The sequence below is a fragment of the Caretta caretta genome, chromosome 1 (genome assembly GCF_965140235.1).
Source record: "Caretta caretta isolate rCarCar2 chromosome 1, rCarCar1.hap1, whole genome shotgun sequence".
Lineage (NCBI taxonomy): Eukaryota > Metazoa > Chordata > Testudines > Cheloniidae > Caretta > Caretta caretta.
Genome location: NC_134206.1, coordinates 287,718,799 through 287,736,225, shown reverse-complemented (window position 1 = coordinate 287,736,225; position 17,427 = coordinate 287,718,799). Strand labels below are relative to the sequence as shown.

Genomic DNA, 17,427 nt, shown 5'->3' with positions numbered 1-17,427 from the left:
CTGTACCTTCTGTGTGAATCAGTAGTGTGAAAAATATATGCTTTGGTCTTATTACAAACTTTCTACACAACAAAATTGAATTAGTGGCAATCTAGCCCTTCCAAAAACAGTGTTTTTGGCCTGTAAAAGTATTCTCTAAATTCTATAGTTTAGCATTCCACCTTAGATTTATAACTTCAGGTATCTATATTGACATGCTAGCAAATATTGTATGTTTCGAACAATGATCTCCTCAAATTTTCTTCCATTAGTATGTAATAAAGTCAAAGTTGTATTGCATGGAATAATCATACAATTGTACAATCCTAGATTCATTTTGATTCTTAAAAGATTAAGCAGCTGGGTCAGAGTAAATCCAGAAATATGAATGTAAAATACTGTATAGGATTAGAACAATTTAAATGTTTGTTTTCAGTGTGCCTGATTTGTGGATGATGGATTTTTCAGATTAAATTAATTAAAATACTTATTGTAAACTTTCTTTAGTTGCTCCAATAGCAGTAACTATTTTCATGCCAAAGTTTAACAGCTTGGGGCATTGGAGACCTTCCATATAAAATACAAATACAAAAAAATCAAGACTTACGCCTTCTGTACCATTAATCAAGCAGAATAGATTAACTGTGGAGGCAGTACCAGTTATGCTGCTGCTAATCCCAAACTCTGAATTTATTGCTAATACATATAGTGCAGAGTGCCAAAAAATATATTTAGTTGTGTAAATTTACAGTGGAATATGTCAGCTTGCAGCTAAAAAAGAAATTGACATCTGCCTCTTTACTCGTTTGTTTAGAATCATTTTTTCTCTTTATGCCTGCAACTGAGCATGACGCAAAAAATAACTTGTCTGATTTATACTTATTTTAGAAAAGACTTATGTGAATGAATACATATGTGTATCTTTAGCTGTGTATAAAATATAGAGTGTGTGTGTAATTGGCTAGATTCTTCCTGGCCATAAAGGTGGGGGTCCTGGGAGTGGCTGGGAAGAAGGAAAGAAGTAAACAGCATGCCTTGCCCATATAATGGCTGGATAGAACTGCTCAAGGATAGCTCACTACTTATTTTCCCATGTGTACTATGTTCCAGAAGGGGATCAGGTGAAGGATTAGCCGTAGCCATGACTCAGATACTGTGGGGGGAAGAGGATGGAGTATGCTGCACCACCCTAATATTGGGCTATACCAACTCACACAACTATCTAGGGCATAGTGTATATTACATCACATAGAAAAAACTGCACTGAAAACATTAAGGTTACAAAGGTCAAACACTCCAAAATCAGGAAATGCTAGAATTAAGGTCACCTGTGCAACTTTAACTTGGCCCCCTTGTGTATGTGCATTATGGCACAGTCTGTAATTATATGATCACATACCGTTCGTTTTACACAGGGCCCCTGCCTCATTCAGTGCACAGGATTGACTGTGTACAGAAAATGAAGCAGCTGTTCTGTTTTTGTATTTCTTTATATTCATTATTCAGTTTAAAGAAAAGGAGGACTTGTGGCACCTTAGAGACTAACAAATTTATTTGAGCATAAGCTTTTGTGAGCTACAGCTCACTTCATCGGATGTATTCAGTGGAAAATACAGTGGGGAGATTTATATACACAGAGAACATGAAACAATGGGTGTTATCATACACACTGTAAGGAGAGTGATCACTTAAGATGAGCTAATACCGGCAGGACGGGGGGGTGAGGGGGAAGAAAACCTTTTGTAGTGATAATCAAGGTGGGCCATTTCCAGCAGTTGACAAGAACGTCTGAGGAACAGTGGGGGGGGAAGGGAATAAACATGGGGAAATAGTTTTACTTTGTGTAATGACCCATCCACTCTGAGTCTCTATTCAAGCCTAAGTTAATTGTATTCAGTTTGCAAATTAATTCCAATTCAGCAGTCTCTCGTGGAGTCTGGTTTTGAAGTCTTTTTGTTGTAATATGGTGACTTTTAGGTCTATAATTGAGTGACCAGAGAGACTGAAGTGTTCTCCGACTGGTTTATGAATGTTATAATTCTTGACATCTGATTTGTGTCCATTTATTCTTTTACGTAGAGACTGTCCAGTTTGACCAATGTACATGGCAGAGGGGCATTGCTGGCACATGATGGCATATATCACATTGGTGGATGTGCAGGTGAACGAGCCTCTGATAGTGTGGCTGATGTTATTAGGCCCTGTGATGGTGTCCCCTGAATAGATATGTGGGCACAATTGGCAACGGGCTTTGTTGCAAGGATAAGTTCCTGGGTTAGTGGTTCTGTTGTGTGGTATGTGGTTGTTGGTGAGTATTTGCTTCAGGTTGCGGGGCTGTCTGTAGGCAAGGACTGGCCTGTCTCCCAAGACTTGTGAGAGTGTTGGGTCATCCTTTAGGATAGGTTGTAGATCCTTAATAATGTGTTGGAGGGGTTTTAGTTGGGGGCTGAAGGTGACCGCTAGTGGCGTTCTGTTATTTTCTTTGTTGGGCCTGTCCTGTAGTTGGTGACCTCTGGGTACTCTTCTGGCTCTGTCAATCTGTTTCTTCACTTCAGCAGGTGGGTATTGTAGTTGTAAGAATGCTTAATAGAGATCTTGTAGGTGTTTGTCTCTGTCTGAGGGATTGAAGGAAATGTATCGTAGAGCTTGGCTGTAGACAATGGATTGTGTGGTGTGGTCAGGGTGAAAGCTTGAGGCGTGCAGGTAGGAATAGTGGTCAGTAGGTTTCCGGTACAGGGTGGTGGTTATGTGACCATCGCTTATTAACACCGTAGTGTCCAGGAAGTGGATCTCTTGTGTGGACTGGTCCAGGCTGAGGTTGATGGTGGGATGGAAATTGTTGAAATCATGGTGGAATTTCTCAAGGGCTTCTTTTCCATGGGTCCAGATGATGATGTCATCAATATAGAGTAAGTAGAGTAGGGGCATTAGGGGACAAGAGCTGAGGAAGCGTTGTTCTAAGTCAGCCATAAAAATGTTGGCATACTGTGGGGCCATGCGGGTACCCATAGCAGTGCCGCTGATTTGAAGGTATACATTGTCCCTAAGTGTGAAATAGTTATGGGTGAGGACAAAGTACAAAGTTCAGCCACCAGGTTTGCCGTGACATTATCGGGGATACTGTTCCCGACGGCTTGTAGTCCATCTTTGTGTGGAATGTTGGTGTAGAGGGCTTCTACATCCATAGTGGCCAGGATGGTGTTTTCAGGAAGATCACCGATGGATTGTAGTTTCCTCAGGAAGTCGGTGGTGTCTCGAAGATAGCTGGGAGTGCTGGTAGCATTGGGCCTGAGGAGGGAGTCTACATAGCCAGACAATCCTGCTGTCAGGGTGCCAATGCCTGAGATGATGGGGCGTCCAGGATTTCCAGGTTTATGGATCTTGGGTAGCAGATAGAATACACCAGGTCGGAGTTCCAGAGGTGTGTCTGTGCGGATTTGTTCTTCTGCTTTTTCAGGGAGTTTCTTGAGCAAACGGTGTAGTTTCTTTTGGTACCTCTCAGTGGGATCAGAGGTAATGGCTTATAGAAAGTGGTGTTGGAGAGCTTCCTATCAGCCTCTTGTTCATATTCCGACCTATTCATGATGACGACAGCACCTCCTTTGTCAGCCTTTTTGATTATGATGTCAGAGTTGTTTCTGAGGCTGTGGACGGCATTGTGTTCTGCACGGCTGAGGTTATGGGGCAAGTGATGCTGCTTTTCCACAATTTCAGCCCATACAGGTCGGCGGAAGCACTCTGTGTAGAAGTCCAGTCTGTTGTTTCAACCTTCAGGAGGAGTCCACCCAGAATCCTTCTTTTTGTAGTCTTGGTAGGAAGGTCTCTGTGGATTAGTATGTTGTTCAGAGATGTGTTGGAAATATTCCTTGAGTTGGAGACATCGAAAATAGGATTCTAGGTCACCACAGAACTGTATCATGTTTGTGGGGGTGGAGGGGCAGAAGGAGAGGCCCCGAGACAGGACAGATTCTTCTGCTGGGCTAAGAGTATAGTTGGATAGATTAACAATATTGCTGGGTGGGTTTAGGGAACCACTGTTGTGGCCCCTTGTGGCATGTAGTAGTTTAGATAGTTTAGTGTCCTTTTTCTTTTGTAGGGAAGCAAAGTGTGTGTTGTAAATGGCTTGTCTACTTTTTGTAAAGTCTAGCCACGAGAAAGTTTGTGTGGAAGGTTGGTTTTTTATGAGAGTATCCAGTTTTGAGAGCTCATTCTTAATCTTTCCCTGTTTGCTGTAGAGGATGTTGATCAGGTGGTTCCGCAGTTTCTTTGAGAGTGTGTGGCACAAGCTGTCAGCATAGTCTGTGAGGTATGTAGATTGTAATGGATTTTTTACTTTCAGTCCTTTTGGTATGATGTCCATCTGTTTTGCATTTGGAAGGGAAGATGATGTCTGTCTGTATCTGTACGAGTTTTTTCATGAAGTTGATAGATTTCCACTCCATACGGCTAAATACAGTGCCTTGCATAATGACAGGTTTCAGAGTAGCAGCCGTGTTAGTCTGTATCCGCAAAAAGAAAAGGAGTACTTGTGGCACCTTAGAGACTCACAAATTTATTTGAGCGTAAGCTTTCGTGAACTACAGCTCACTTCATGTTTATCCCCCCCCCACCCACGTTCCTCAGACATTCTTGTCAACTGCTGGAAATGGCCTACCTTGATTATCACTACAAAGGATTTTCTCCCCCTGCTCTCCTGCTGGTATTTGTTCATCTTAAGTGATCACTCTCCTTACAGTGTGTATGATAACACCCATTGTTTCATGTTCTCTGTGTATATAAATCTCCCCACTGTGTTTTCCACTGAATGTATCCGATGAAGTGAGCTGTAGCTCACGAAAGCTCATGCTCAAATAAATTTGTTAGTCTCTAAGGTGCCACAAGTACTCCTTTTCTTTTTGCACATACAGACTAACACGGCTGCTACTCTGAAACCTGTCATTATTCAAGTTTGTGGCCCCAGACCATACCTAGTGCACATATCCAAACCTTGCACTGGATACAGAACTATTAATTTCCTCATGGTCTTTTCACCACAGTAGCTGAACCTAACAGCCATTAATGAATTTGTCTTCTCCAGACCCTTGTGAGGTAGGTAGGGTTTTTACAGATGAGGAACTTGAGACACAGGTAGATTAAGTCCATTAATTTTAGGTGTTTTAGTGGTTGCATGCCCAGCTTGATACATCTAGGGCTTCATGTTTCAGTGTACTTAACAGTATTTTATATGTTCAAAGCACTGTATGGACATTGACACATCCCTGTAAGGCATGTAAGTAGCCTCTCCTCCCAGTCCTTTCAACCATACTGTCACAGTCTCCCATATCCCTTGACTCGTCCAACCTTCCCCTGCACTTCTGTCTTGACCACTGAGGGTATGTCTATACTGCCTTTGGGGCCAAGCCTGCTAGGCTGGGTAGACAGACTCATGCAAGTGGGGTTTGAGCTAGCACACTCAGAATAGCAGCGTGGACGTTGCAGCTCGAGCAGAGACTTGGGCTAGCCACCTGAGCTCAGACCCAAGGCATAGGGTGGTCTTGAGACCCTGAGCGGTAACGTCCACACTGCAATTTGTAGCATGCTAGCTCAAGCTCTGCTAGTGTGAATCTGTTTACCCGGCCTAGGAAGCTTGCTTCCAGCTGGAGTGTAGGAATACCCTGAGCTGCTATGTGATTATGGGCAAGTCACTTCACCTCTCTGTTCATCCTCTCTGCCTGCCTTGACCGTTTAGAGTAAGGATGGTCCAGTGGTCAGCATGATAGCCAGGGAATTTAGAGATGTGAGTTCAGTTCCTTGCTCTGTAACAGATTCCCCTGTCTGACCCTGGGCAAGTTGCTTGGTTTCTGTGCCTCCATTCCCCAGCAGTAAAATGGGGATAACAGCACTTTCCTACCTCACAGAGGTGTGGAGAGGATAAATACTTTAAAGATTGTGAGGTGCTCAGATACCGTGATGAGGGTCATATAGGTATGTAAAACATATAGTTATGTGTGGCTTTGAAATCCGTCTAATTCCTGGGACATTAGTCCTTTTTGTGTATTGTGTTTTTATATAGATATTTAAACAAATTAATGCTTGCTCACTATCCATCTTATAGCTGGGGAACAGAACAGAAAAGCAAAGTGACTTACCTGAGTCTTCATAGCGAATTGGTGACAAAGTCAGGATTAGAAGCCAGGGCCTCCTGATTCCCAGCCTTAGGCTCATTCCTCTCAACCACACTGTGCCTTACTGACAGTGGTGCTGAGCATCACAGGTCCCACTGCATTCACTTGCAGTTGTGAATGATTGGCGCTTATGTAAACCAGAGCTTAGGGCTGTCAAGTTAGGCACCCAGAAAATGAGGAACACACAATTAGTGACCAACTATAAACATGTTGGTTTAAGTGACTTGCCCAGCATCATACACAAACTCTGTGGTGAGGCTGGGAGAGACCCCATTCTTTTGGGTAGTCTTCAGGTGCCTTAACCATATGACTGTCCTTTTTCTTCCTGCAATCCCCTGCCTCATTCACCTCACAGCTTCCAACTTCTGCAGCAAATGAGGCAGGCATTCTACAGACAACATCCCCCTTCACTGCATAACCCTACTTCATTCTGCAAACATTGTCCATCCTGGGCACTGAATGAGGCAGGGGTCTTGTGGAAAAACTAGTATGTGCCCATTTATTTAGCTTGTTTCATAATGCATACACCCAAGGAGGCAGAATTGTGCATAGTTTCTGAATGAGATTTGGGCTAAAGCTACTAGAGACAGAGACCGTCTCTCATGTAGATATGTGGATTCTCATCCCCTCTCCACCACACTCTCTCACTTCACACTCTACATTCATTCACCTGCCAATCTCCTTGCTTGCTTGCATTGTCATCAGTGTCCTACAGGCTGGAGAGAATTCACTCAGAGCCTTTCAGTTCTGCTGTTTCATCATAGGGTGCCTGTTGAGTGATACGTAAGGTATTGTCTTTTTTCAGGGATTCAGTAAGCTGCCCCCAGAGACCATATCGAGATTCTCAGCAGCATCTGAACCTGCATTTGAGCCTCCCACATGACACTGGGGCACACTCTCACTGATCAAAATACCAGTGCAGAGAACCATCATTTTATTAAGACAATTGAAGAGAGGCTCAAATGGATGTGTACTTATGGTCATGTGCCAGTTATGGCCGTGAATATATAGGGCCCCACCAAATTCATGGTCATGAAAAATGCATCACGGACCGTGACATTTGATCTCCCCAGTGAAATCTGACTATTGGAGGGAAGGGGCAGGGACAGGGCTGGGGAATGCAAAATTCCCTCCCTCACCCTTCACATACTGCATGAAATCACAAATACTGTTAATCAGAAAGTAATGTATGTAAGGTGTTAGAAACTAAAAAGGGGATCTTTGGATGCCCTAGGATAATGTGTGGCATTATTACACAAGCAGTGATGCCAAATTTTGGTGGAAATCTTCCACCTCACCTTCCTTGACCTTAGTTCTCTCTGAGTTTTGATGGAGCTGAAGGATCAACATTGCACTATGCATTGAGTATGAAGATAATGAAGTGGAGAGTTTTTCTGGAAGTTCAGTTGGTGCACGACTCCATAATCACACATCCTACAATGTATTGTAGCACATATCAAATTATACAATTTAAATATGGGCTCAGTTACACAGCATCAGCTAATGAAATTCCTCCCTTATTCCAAACCTTTGTTTGGATAAATGACTCAGGACCCAATTCAATAAAAGTTTTAGGGAACAGATATAAAAGCTTGGAGTATATGCAGGTATTTTAGTACGGCCCTACCAAATTCACAGTCCATTTTGGTCAATTTCACAGTCAGAGGATTTTTAAAATAATCAATTTCACAGTTTTCCCGATGTTTACATCTGAAATTTCACAGTGTTGTAACCGTGGGGCTCCCAAACCAAAAGAGGGTTGTGGGGGGGTCGCAGTGTTGTTGTAGGGGGGTCATGGGATTGCCACCCTTACTTCTACGGGGCTGCTGTCAGGGGTGCTGCTTTCAGAGCTGGGCAGCCGGACAGCCGTAGCTGCTGGTCAGATGCCAAGCTCTAAAGCCAGCGACACCACCAGGATCAGTGCAGAAGTGAGGGTTGCAGGTTATGCAGGGGTGGATTACTATACAGCCGAGTTTCTCCAGCAGCCTCCTGCCCAGGTCAGCGGCTGACAGCTGCAGCCGCAGCCTCCCTGCCTGGGTCAGGGGTTGATAACCACCCTCACTTCGGCACTGCCTTCAGAGCTGGGCTTCCAGCTAGAAGCCATGGAGTTTACTGCATGGGGAGATTTTCAGAATTGGGTCTGATCCTGCTCTGGGAGCGACCCCTACAGGGGAAGAGGAGGTCCCGTCCCTCCCCAGTCCGCACAGATATGAGTTCCATTCCCAGCTCTGCCACTGATGTGCTGTGTGACCCTGTGCAAGTCACTTTACTTCTCCATGCCTCTAATTTCCTTCTCACCCTTTGTTTGGCTTGTCTAAATGATCTCTTTTGGGCAATGCATTGGACCTTGCCTAACACAATGATGGCCTGATCTTGATTGGGACCTGTAGGCCCTACAAATGATTAATACTACTCCAAGAGTTGCTAGGTAGGACAAACATTTCTCACTAATGCTATTCTAAACAATAGCAGACACTAAGAGGGAAGCCTCTCAACTGATTTCCCCCCACTTCTTGAATTAAATAGTACAAAGATGGTAGCAGTTTCTCTGAAGATCTGGCAGGAAGGGTACAAGAATTTTACTGACTGTCACGGTTTTGGGGCGAATCACACTTCAGACCCCTTTCAGTTCCTCTCAGGTGTACCCCTTTGGAGGCAGGTTTCACTAACTTCATCCCTCTCTGGGTGGAGCCCTATGGTCCTACCACTCCTAGACTGGATCTCGGGGCTGTCTGGTTAACACAGGTGATAAGCTGGGAGGCTGCAACCTAAACTGGGTTTGGCACCTTCTAGCTCTTTTCGTCTGGGAGCCTGTAACAGCTGATGAGAGTGACTCAGAAACAATTTTTTTCAGAACAAAGCACTATTTAGTCATTCAGCCAAAGGCATGTAGCACACTGAACAAAGGGATAAAACAAAAAGGCTATATATATATTTCCCCTTACCTATATCTTCATATTTGGTAAGCCCCCTTCAGCCCAATTACCTTCATCTGTGGGTTGGAAGACACAGACTGCCCTGCTGCAGCATGGTCTCTGTGTCTTGTTGCATTCCTATCAGTGCTGACTGATGCTCCTTGAGCAGCACCCAGCAACTCAGTCAACCCCCTTTACTCTTTTAGGCCCTCGATGCTTTGATGGTTTAGTATCCCCTTTGATCCTGGCCTCAGGAATGCGAAGAGTAAACCTTCCGAGCCTGGTTGGGGGCTGGCTGGGGTATTCCCTATTGTTTCCTCAAGGACCCCGGGTATTCTCTGGACATACTTTATCTTTGCCATTGTTTTGTTGTTACCAGTTTGTTTCCCTTCTGCCATCCTCCTTTGATTTAATGCCTTGAACTCACTCAGGATAATACCAACCAGGTGAACTCGGGGACATATGATATTTATAAAAAAAATAGCCATTGTTACCTCATTCGGCAATTACTATCTTCAAGTTGGAATTATAGTAGTGGGATTGGTACAAGTGAGCCATGTCAACTCAGCCAGATTGAGAAATGAGGAATCTCATGCATGCGGGGTGGAATTTCTCCACAAGAAATCCTGGTGGCTCACTTTTCCTGTCAAACACTGTGATGTGCCTATAAATTTCATCCAGCAGAGAATGCAACAGTACCAGAAGATGACAGAACAGTAAAAGGAGTGACCTCTAAACATCTCCAAGAGAGCTCAAACACCACACCAGGCAAAAGACATTACTGAAACCGAATGAACATAGCCCAGCAGGCAGTGCAAGCATACTCCTCCTTTCTCCTCACTCCCGTGGCAGGAGCCTATGCTAGTTCATGGCCTAAAGAAAATCTCCTAGCTTCAAGCAGAGTCAACGCAGCCTGGCAGAAAGGCGCAGAAGCCTCACGCCCAATAACCCTCATAAATAGAACACACCCTGCTATCAAGCTAACAAGTCTTAACCCTTCCACCAACCAGCAGGCCCTAAAAGACCTCTGGTGGATGTGGTAGTCGTAACGGCCACTGCCAAACAAACTCCCAAACTGCATTATTGAACCAAGAAAGGTTGTGGGCCAAGGGAAGTGATTTTAAATTTGAAATAACAAAAAGCAACAAAACACTTGTATTCTGTTTCAGCATCTGCAGAACAATAGTCATTGTGGTGCTACTTATTTCTAAAAATACAAACCTGGAAAAGAATCGTAGGGTAGGATTCTCTTCTCAGCACCAGGATGTGAAGAGCTATACGTGACAGCCACACCAAATGTGTGGCTGTGAAAATGGGGGCGCTTTGTTATGAAAAAGGCAAGTTTTAACTTGAAACAAATGAGTGAGAATTTGCACTTTGTTCCAGGTTAGAATACAGGAGTTTATCAAAAATAGGTGTGGATGCTGACAGAAATAACCAAGTTTTACTTGATCAGACTGATGAATACCTAAGAACTTGTTTTTACCGGCAAAAAATTCACAGTGATATAATGGAGACAGGCTTCCAGCTCTGTACAGTGTGAAGTAGTTCAATGGTAGAGTGGAGGCATAAGTTCACCTGATGGGATGATAGAAAAGTGTGCACCAGGCACCTAATCAAGATCCTTTCCTCACAGCTGTCTTTCTTTTCAAATAAGAGTTCTGAGGGAGGACATACCCTTCCCTGTTAGTTGTCCTTTCAGGTTACTAAGGAAAGACCTGCACTAGGACTTCCCTGAGCCTGGGGTTCCTGTCTGCTACCCCTACCGAAGAGTGTGGAAATCCTGTATCTGGTTTCCTGTTGGTCACATAGTTCTTCCTAGTCATATGTTCTGTGACTACAGCTCCCAGTTTTAAAAGGGACACACAGGTCATACCATGCACACTGTGCTATACTCATGTGAATCCAGGCTCAATACCCTCTCACAGGAGGGAAGGTAAATAAAAATGTTTCCATCGTTGCTTATGTTAACAAAGCAGTGTAACTGTTTGTAGTGCTAACTTTGCCTATTGAATTTCGCAAATGAAAGGGTGAATTCTCTCTCTCCTGGATGGATGGGATACCTGTTAATGACTGAAAGAATTATGCTTGTGCCCTGAGGTATAAATATTTCTCCAAAGAATAAACAGTGGTACTAATTCTAATAATATGTGTTTAAGGTATAACCGGTATGAAGGGAGGCATTTTGGTTAAATAGGGGGCTGGGAAGCAGGACACTTGGTTCTGTTCCTCTGTGACCTGCAACAAGTCACTTAAGGCCTGATCCAAAGCCTACTAAAGTCAATGGACAGACTCCGATTGACTTCAGTAGACTTTGAATCAGGCATCTGGGCCCTAGTTCAACAAAGCACTTAAATACAGGCTTAAATCAGGTTGACTTCAGTGTGATTTAAGCATGTGCTAAAACGTTTTGCTGAATTGGGATTTTCAATGTCCTGTGCTTGTTTCCTGAAAACCTTGTATCTATTAATGTGGGGTAATACCTATCTTTTGTACAGTATTTTGAGATCTGTTGGTGAAAATTTGCTGTAATAGTGACATTTATTTATTTGTACATTGTTAAATGGAACATGTGATTGTACATGTCATAAAAGTTTGTAATGATTTCTACTTTTCAAAATATCACCCATGAGTACAGCTAGCTAGAACCACCCTGAAAATTAATCCTCTCCTTTTCATCTTTTTTAATTTCAAGATGTGAAACAGTATCATGTTTCCTGGAAGGATAGAGGAGTGTGTGAGAGAGAGCAGGAAGTAGTAAAGTTAGTAAAGCACATAGTAAATCATTCTTTTGTACTGATCATTAAAACATAAATATTGAGCAATTAATGATCAAGGGATGTTCATCTAACTTTTTGTTCCCTTCTGTTTGAAGACTTGCATCCACAGGTTCAGTCTTTATCACTATGTGTGACTTTGGTGAGGAAAATCCAGAGAGAATGATGCCTTGTATTGTTGAGTACAAAAATAATTCCATTTTGGAACCTGTTTTGACAGTGTTCATACATCCCTCCCTGTGAAAGAGAAAATCAGAAGAATTCTGAAATTGTCACACACTGGCAGGAATACTGGAAAGTGGAAGTGGGTTCACAGCCATTTACGTGTTATTTTAACAAGCATCTAAGGTAAGTCACTGCCTACATTTGCAAAACTAGAAATATTTACACAACCTTTCCATCCTCTGCTCTCCATTGGTCTTATTTGAAGCAAAGTATTAGAAAGCCTTCCATTTTGACGGTAAACAATATGTGAGAGAATTCTCATTGCTGGTGAACAAAGTATTTTTAGGTTTTTTTGCTGTTGAATTTTTTGTGTGTGTGGCACTGAAAGGCAGTTGCCCCAGAAAAAGTTTCCCTACATTGCAAAAGCTGACTTTGTTTTGCTACCAAAATTGACAAAATCCTTACTTGTAACAAGTTTGTGTTCCTTCCCCAAAGAGGAAGGAATTATACCATTTTCACTGTGAGGAGTTGTGTTCATGGAGGAAATGAGCCTTAGATTTGATTAAGGTTTGTTCACACAACTATCACTTTTCATTCTTTCATACTTACAAAGTGGAGAGTTGTGGCTTCAGGCAATTCAACTTAGGGAATTATTCTTCTTTCTGGGTGTCTGTGCATTTCCCATTAGCAATAATGGGACTTACACATGTATCAAGGGATAGATAGCTCTCTTAGCTTAAAGCTGTCAACGTACTTCTCCATATATTTTCCCTTCTCAGGTACATGCACTGATTATTGTTGTTCTTCTCTTTTCCTGTTTGTCTGTATCTTTCATGTCATGATGTGTCCAGGAGTAAGTATTATACATCCTTGGTGAGACTGCATCTGTAAAACTGTGCCATGTCATTACCAGAAATGTGTAGCTAGATTGCTCTTCCCTGAATTCCCTCCAATGAAAAATGACTGTATATCTGCTGGGATGGGCATAAGAAAAGATTTGAAAAACAAACAAACAACCTCCCAAGCCTAAATATGAATAGTGTGGCTAAGGCCCTGATCCTGGAAGTGCTTAACCCATGTGCTTATCTTTACTACCATTGGCATCAATGGGGTTATTAACGGGAATCAAATTAAGCATGTGCAAAGGTATTTGTAGGACCAGGGCCTAAGGGAAGAGGGGGACCCAATTCCATAAATATTTGAAGGGTGTAAACAGCAAGAAGAAGGATGGATGGATTAAAGCAGGATCTGTGGATTCAGTTAATGGGCTGGGAATGGGGATCTTGGTCTCAGAAAAGTTGAATCTGTTGGCAGGGGGGAGTTGGTGGCAAAGACAGCAAGAGTTTGTTTTGGCATGGTAGCAAGCCAGGGATTTTTTTATGGGTTTGATTCCAACACTGGCTGTGATTGCCATGATACTTCTTATCAGATAACAGATGCAACTAGAATGTATGGAGTGACATTATGTTATCTAGGTGGCTAATTTATCTGTAACTTTCTCCAGAGTTGGTCGGTATCAAAGGCCTTTCAGCTGATTCTTTGAGCTGAAGGCGGACCTCCGACTGGAGTGTGCACTGAAGCCAGAGTGCTGGTGCACAAACACCATCGTACTGTGCTATCTCACTTCACTGACTTTCATTACTTTCACGATTGTTCAGCACTAGGGTGCTGATTCTTAAGATGACTGGGTTTTATATTAAGTTAAACTTTATTGGCAAGTACTAGGGATGCATTTTAGTTTTTTGCCTTTGACATTGCTCTTCTTATTGATTACACAGGAGACAGAGAGCGTGACGGGTTCCACCTGGGGTGCCACCTGGAACTGGGGTACCACTGAGCCCTCTGACCCAGCAGCCTGGGCTCCCTCTCACACTGTGCAGCTGTGACAAGCTGCAAGGCCCTCCAAGCTTGCACTTTCACCAGCATTCACACAGATGAGGACACACCCAGCTGCAGTTACATGCAGGCTCTCTAACCACCAGCCTCCCAGCCTAGGTCCCCAGAGCAGTACCATCCTGCCCTGGTCAAATCTGGCCTGTATCTGGGTTTAATACTCTACTTCTCCCTCAGTGTGAAGAGGCCCATGTACACTTGTGGTAACCAAGCTGAGATTTTCCCCAGACACCTTAGTCAAACGCACACTGGTTTGGATTAAAACATAAAATAAATGTATTCGCTACAAAAAGATAGATTTTAAGTGATTATAAGTGGTAACAAACAGATCAAAGCAGATTACCTAGTTAAATAAACAAAACTGCAAACTGAGATATAATATACAAGATAGGTAGGATATGAATTAGCAGTTTCTACCCTGAATGATAAACACAGTGGCAGATTCTTAAGGCACAAGCTGCCTTTGCTTTGCAGTTGGGGTTTCCCAGGTTTTCATACACAGGCTAGAAATCCCTTTAGCCTGGGCCATCACTTTCCCCAGTTCAGTCTTTGTTCCTCAGGTGTTTCCAGGTGTGGTGTTGTAGGGAGAGTGAGGTACCATCTTGTCATTTCCCTCTTTTATATCTTCTTCCCATTTCCCACAGTTCCTGGGGTAATCCTCGTGCTTGTGTGCATTTCCTCAATAAGCCATTAACATTGTTTGGCCTTTTTACTGTTGTACCTGAAAGGCTGCTTGTGGATGTTTTCAACCTCACAACATATTCCAGTAACACATACATAGCCAAACTTCATAACTTGACATATGACGATAGCACATACCATCCAACGAGATATTAATGTCGAGCGTATCAAGACTTTTAGAATGATACCTCACAAGGCATACTTTGTGCAAAACATATCCTAATTACATGACAGTGGTGAATAAGGGGGTGCCAGGGTGTCATAGAGAGGTTGACAACAAAGTGGTTTAGAGATGTTCAAATAAACTCACTAATACAGCATTGATCGGATTGCATATCTTTTCATTTAGAGACAGGAACTAGTTTTGAAAGGTCAAATACGTAGAAAGGGAAATGCTTGGTTGGGTATAGTATTTTTAGGTTTTATTTATGTAAATTAAACAGGTTGGGAAGCAGAAAAACACATGAAGAACAAAAAGAAAAACTTAGTTCTTGATTTTAAAATGGGAATGTGTGCAGTTTTTGTTAGTGTTTTTCCCCCCCATGTGTGGAAGAGCTGTTATATGTTGTATGTATATAATATGTGTAAGTACATAGATAATGTGTTGGTAGGTGTTGTCGAAAACACTATACATTTGTTTGTGAGATTCTATACCCCTACACTTTCAACTAAGGTGTGAGAACTTGCAGACCCTCCCAGAGGCCTGCCCGTGGAAACCTGATAAGATAAGACTTGACATCTTCATTTTTCTAATTTTAAAAACAAGTAGAATGCCTGGCACACCCCTTTAAAAAATCTGGTCTTCTTTATACATCCTCAAGAAGCAAAAAGGACACAAGTCCATATTGTGGATTTTCCTTTTTAAACCCTTTGTAGATCTCCTTTAAAATATTGCTAGTGTGTGTTCCCACGGATGCAGAGCTCCATGACCTAATGCAACATCGTCAGGTATGGTAGAAGCAGCAGCAGCACACAGTAACATTACATTGCAACACCTGAAAATAAATTCCGAGACTCTCTTTTTTATTGTCCTGCAAGCCAATTTTGAAGATGTGGGACTGCTGCACAAAAATAAGCATTGTCTTGCACATTGGAAGACTAGTGGCAATGCTGGGGCTAAGGTGATCATATCAAAATAATAGCGACAGACAAAGGAAGAAGATGGTTTATAAGTTTGAGAATAGGTGCTTAGGAATTCATAAGATGCTTCCTTTTCACAATTTGCTTCATTAACATAATGATGCTCATTAACCATGATGTACTTTTCCATTTCAAACAAACAAAAAAAGCCAACTACAATAAACCATTGATCTTTTTATTTCTTTTTTTTTTTTTTTTTTTTTTTACTGCTACTAACAAGTCCTGAAGGGTGTATGTTACCTGTCAGAATATATTGCAATGACCAGTCCTTGTGCTTGGTCCAGTTGGTAGCACCAGTCAGAATTTGGTGCCTACTGTGCCGAGGTAGACAACTGGTGAAAGTAGCAAACTGATATGGATGAGTGGAACTGATCGGGATTTAAATCAGGGAGGATAGCCAGAAGAACAGTCGTCCCACACAAGGAAATAATAGAATAGTGTTTGGAGTTATGTGGGCAACTGAAATATCTGTACTATGTGGGTGATTTTACTATCCCACCTACATATTTAAAGATCTGGAATTAGAAGGGGCAGTTATTTATCACTCTCTTGCTGAGGAGGAGCACCACTATGAGTGAAGGAAGAGATCACCCAGCAAACAAGAGAAGGAGCTGTGTATGTGGGCCACAAACTAAATAGCATGACATAATCAAGACTAACAAGAATCTAGTTTCCTCTGTTCTGTTTGATCTCTCTCTGCCTCCCACTACCACGTAAGCATAGCACTTCTCCTTCTCTTCCCATTATTGCCATTCACACCTTATGCATGTCTTTCTGCCTCCACTGCTACCCCTTCCAGTTTAAGAACAAAAGAAACACTAGAAAGGACATACTGGGTCAGACCAATGGTCCATCTAGCTCAGTATCCTGTCTTCCGACAGTGACTGGTGCCACATTCTTCAGAGGGAATTAATAGAACAGGGCAATTATGGAGTGATCCATCCCCTGTTAAGCAGTGCCAGCTTCTGGCAATCAAGGTTTAGGGACACCTAGAGCATGGGGTTGCATCCCTGACCATCTTGGCTAATTTCCATCCTTAGAGGTTTTTAAGGCCCGGCTTGACGGTTTGTTAGTCACTAAAATGCACATTCTGTTGGGGAGCCAATTACCACAACAGACCTCTGGACTTTTGAGCCTTGTTCATCGCAACTACCACACAGTTGTACACAAACATATATGGGAATGTGCTTCCATTAGCGAACAAGGCTTTATATTTGTCTGTATCTAACCTACCATCTGATACCTGTGTCTGTGTATCCCATGACCAACTCCATAAGTGTGTAATTTTTTTTCATGATGTTTTAGAGGGTAGCTGTTTTTATTCTAGCGGTGCCTATCTCCTCTCTGGGACCCCAGGGAGGTAGGGAAGCATTACTGTCCCATTTTACAGATGGGGAGCTGGGGCACAGAGAGCCTAAGTGGCTTTCCCAGGGTCACACATGAAGTCTGTGGCTGAGCAAGGAATCAAGCCTAGGTCTCTCGTGTCCTAGACTAATGCCCTGACCTCCAGGCCATCCTTCTTCCCCTATTACAGTATTAGAGCACAGAAAAAATTGCATAAGAAAATTAATAGTTTAAAGGATCAAATCGTCAGTGGAGGGGCACTTTGAACATTACCCCCCCCCATGACATCTTTTGTCTGTATTTGTATAGCTAGGGAAGTGCATGGGTGTGTGTGTACATGTACACATGCAGGCACATCACTGTCCTGTC

The 17,427-nt window shown here is 42.7% G+C and overlaps 1 protein-coding gene across 1 annotated transcript in view; it reads left to right on the top strand.

Annotated features, from left to right (window-relative positions):
* KCNMB4 (potassium calcium-activated channel subfamily M regulatory beta subunit 4) overlaps positions 1-17,427 on the top strand; it is a 36,570-nt gene that overhangs the window by 12,069 nt on the left and 7,074 nt on the right. The window contains exon 2 of the mRNA XM_048835791.2: positions 12,056-12,183. Coding sequence (XP_048691748.1) covers positions 12,056-12,183 — 128 coding nt within the window. The remainder of the gene's footprint in view (positions 1-12,055; positions 12,184-17,427) is intronic.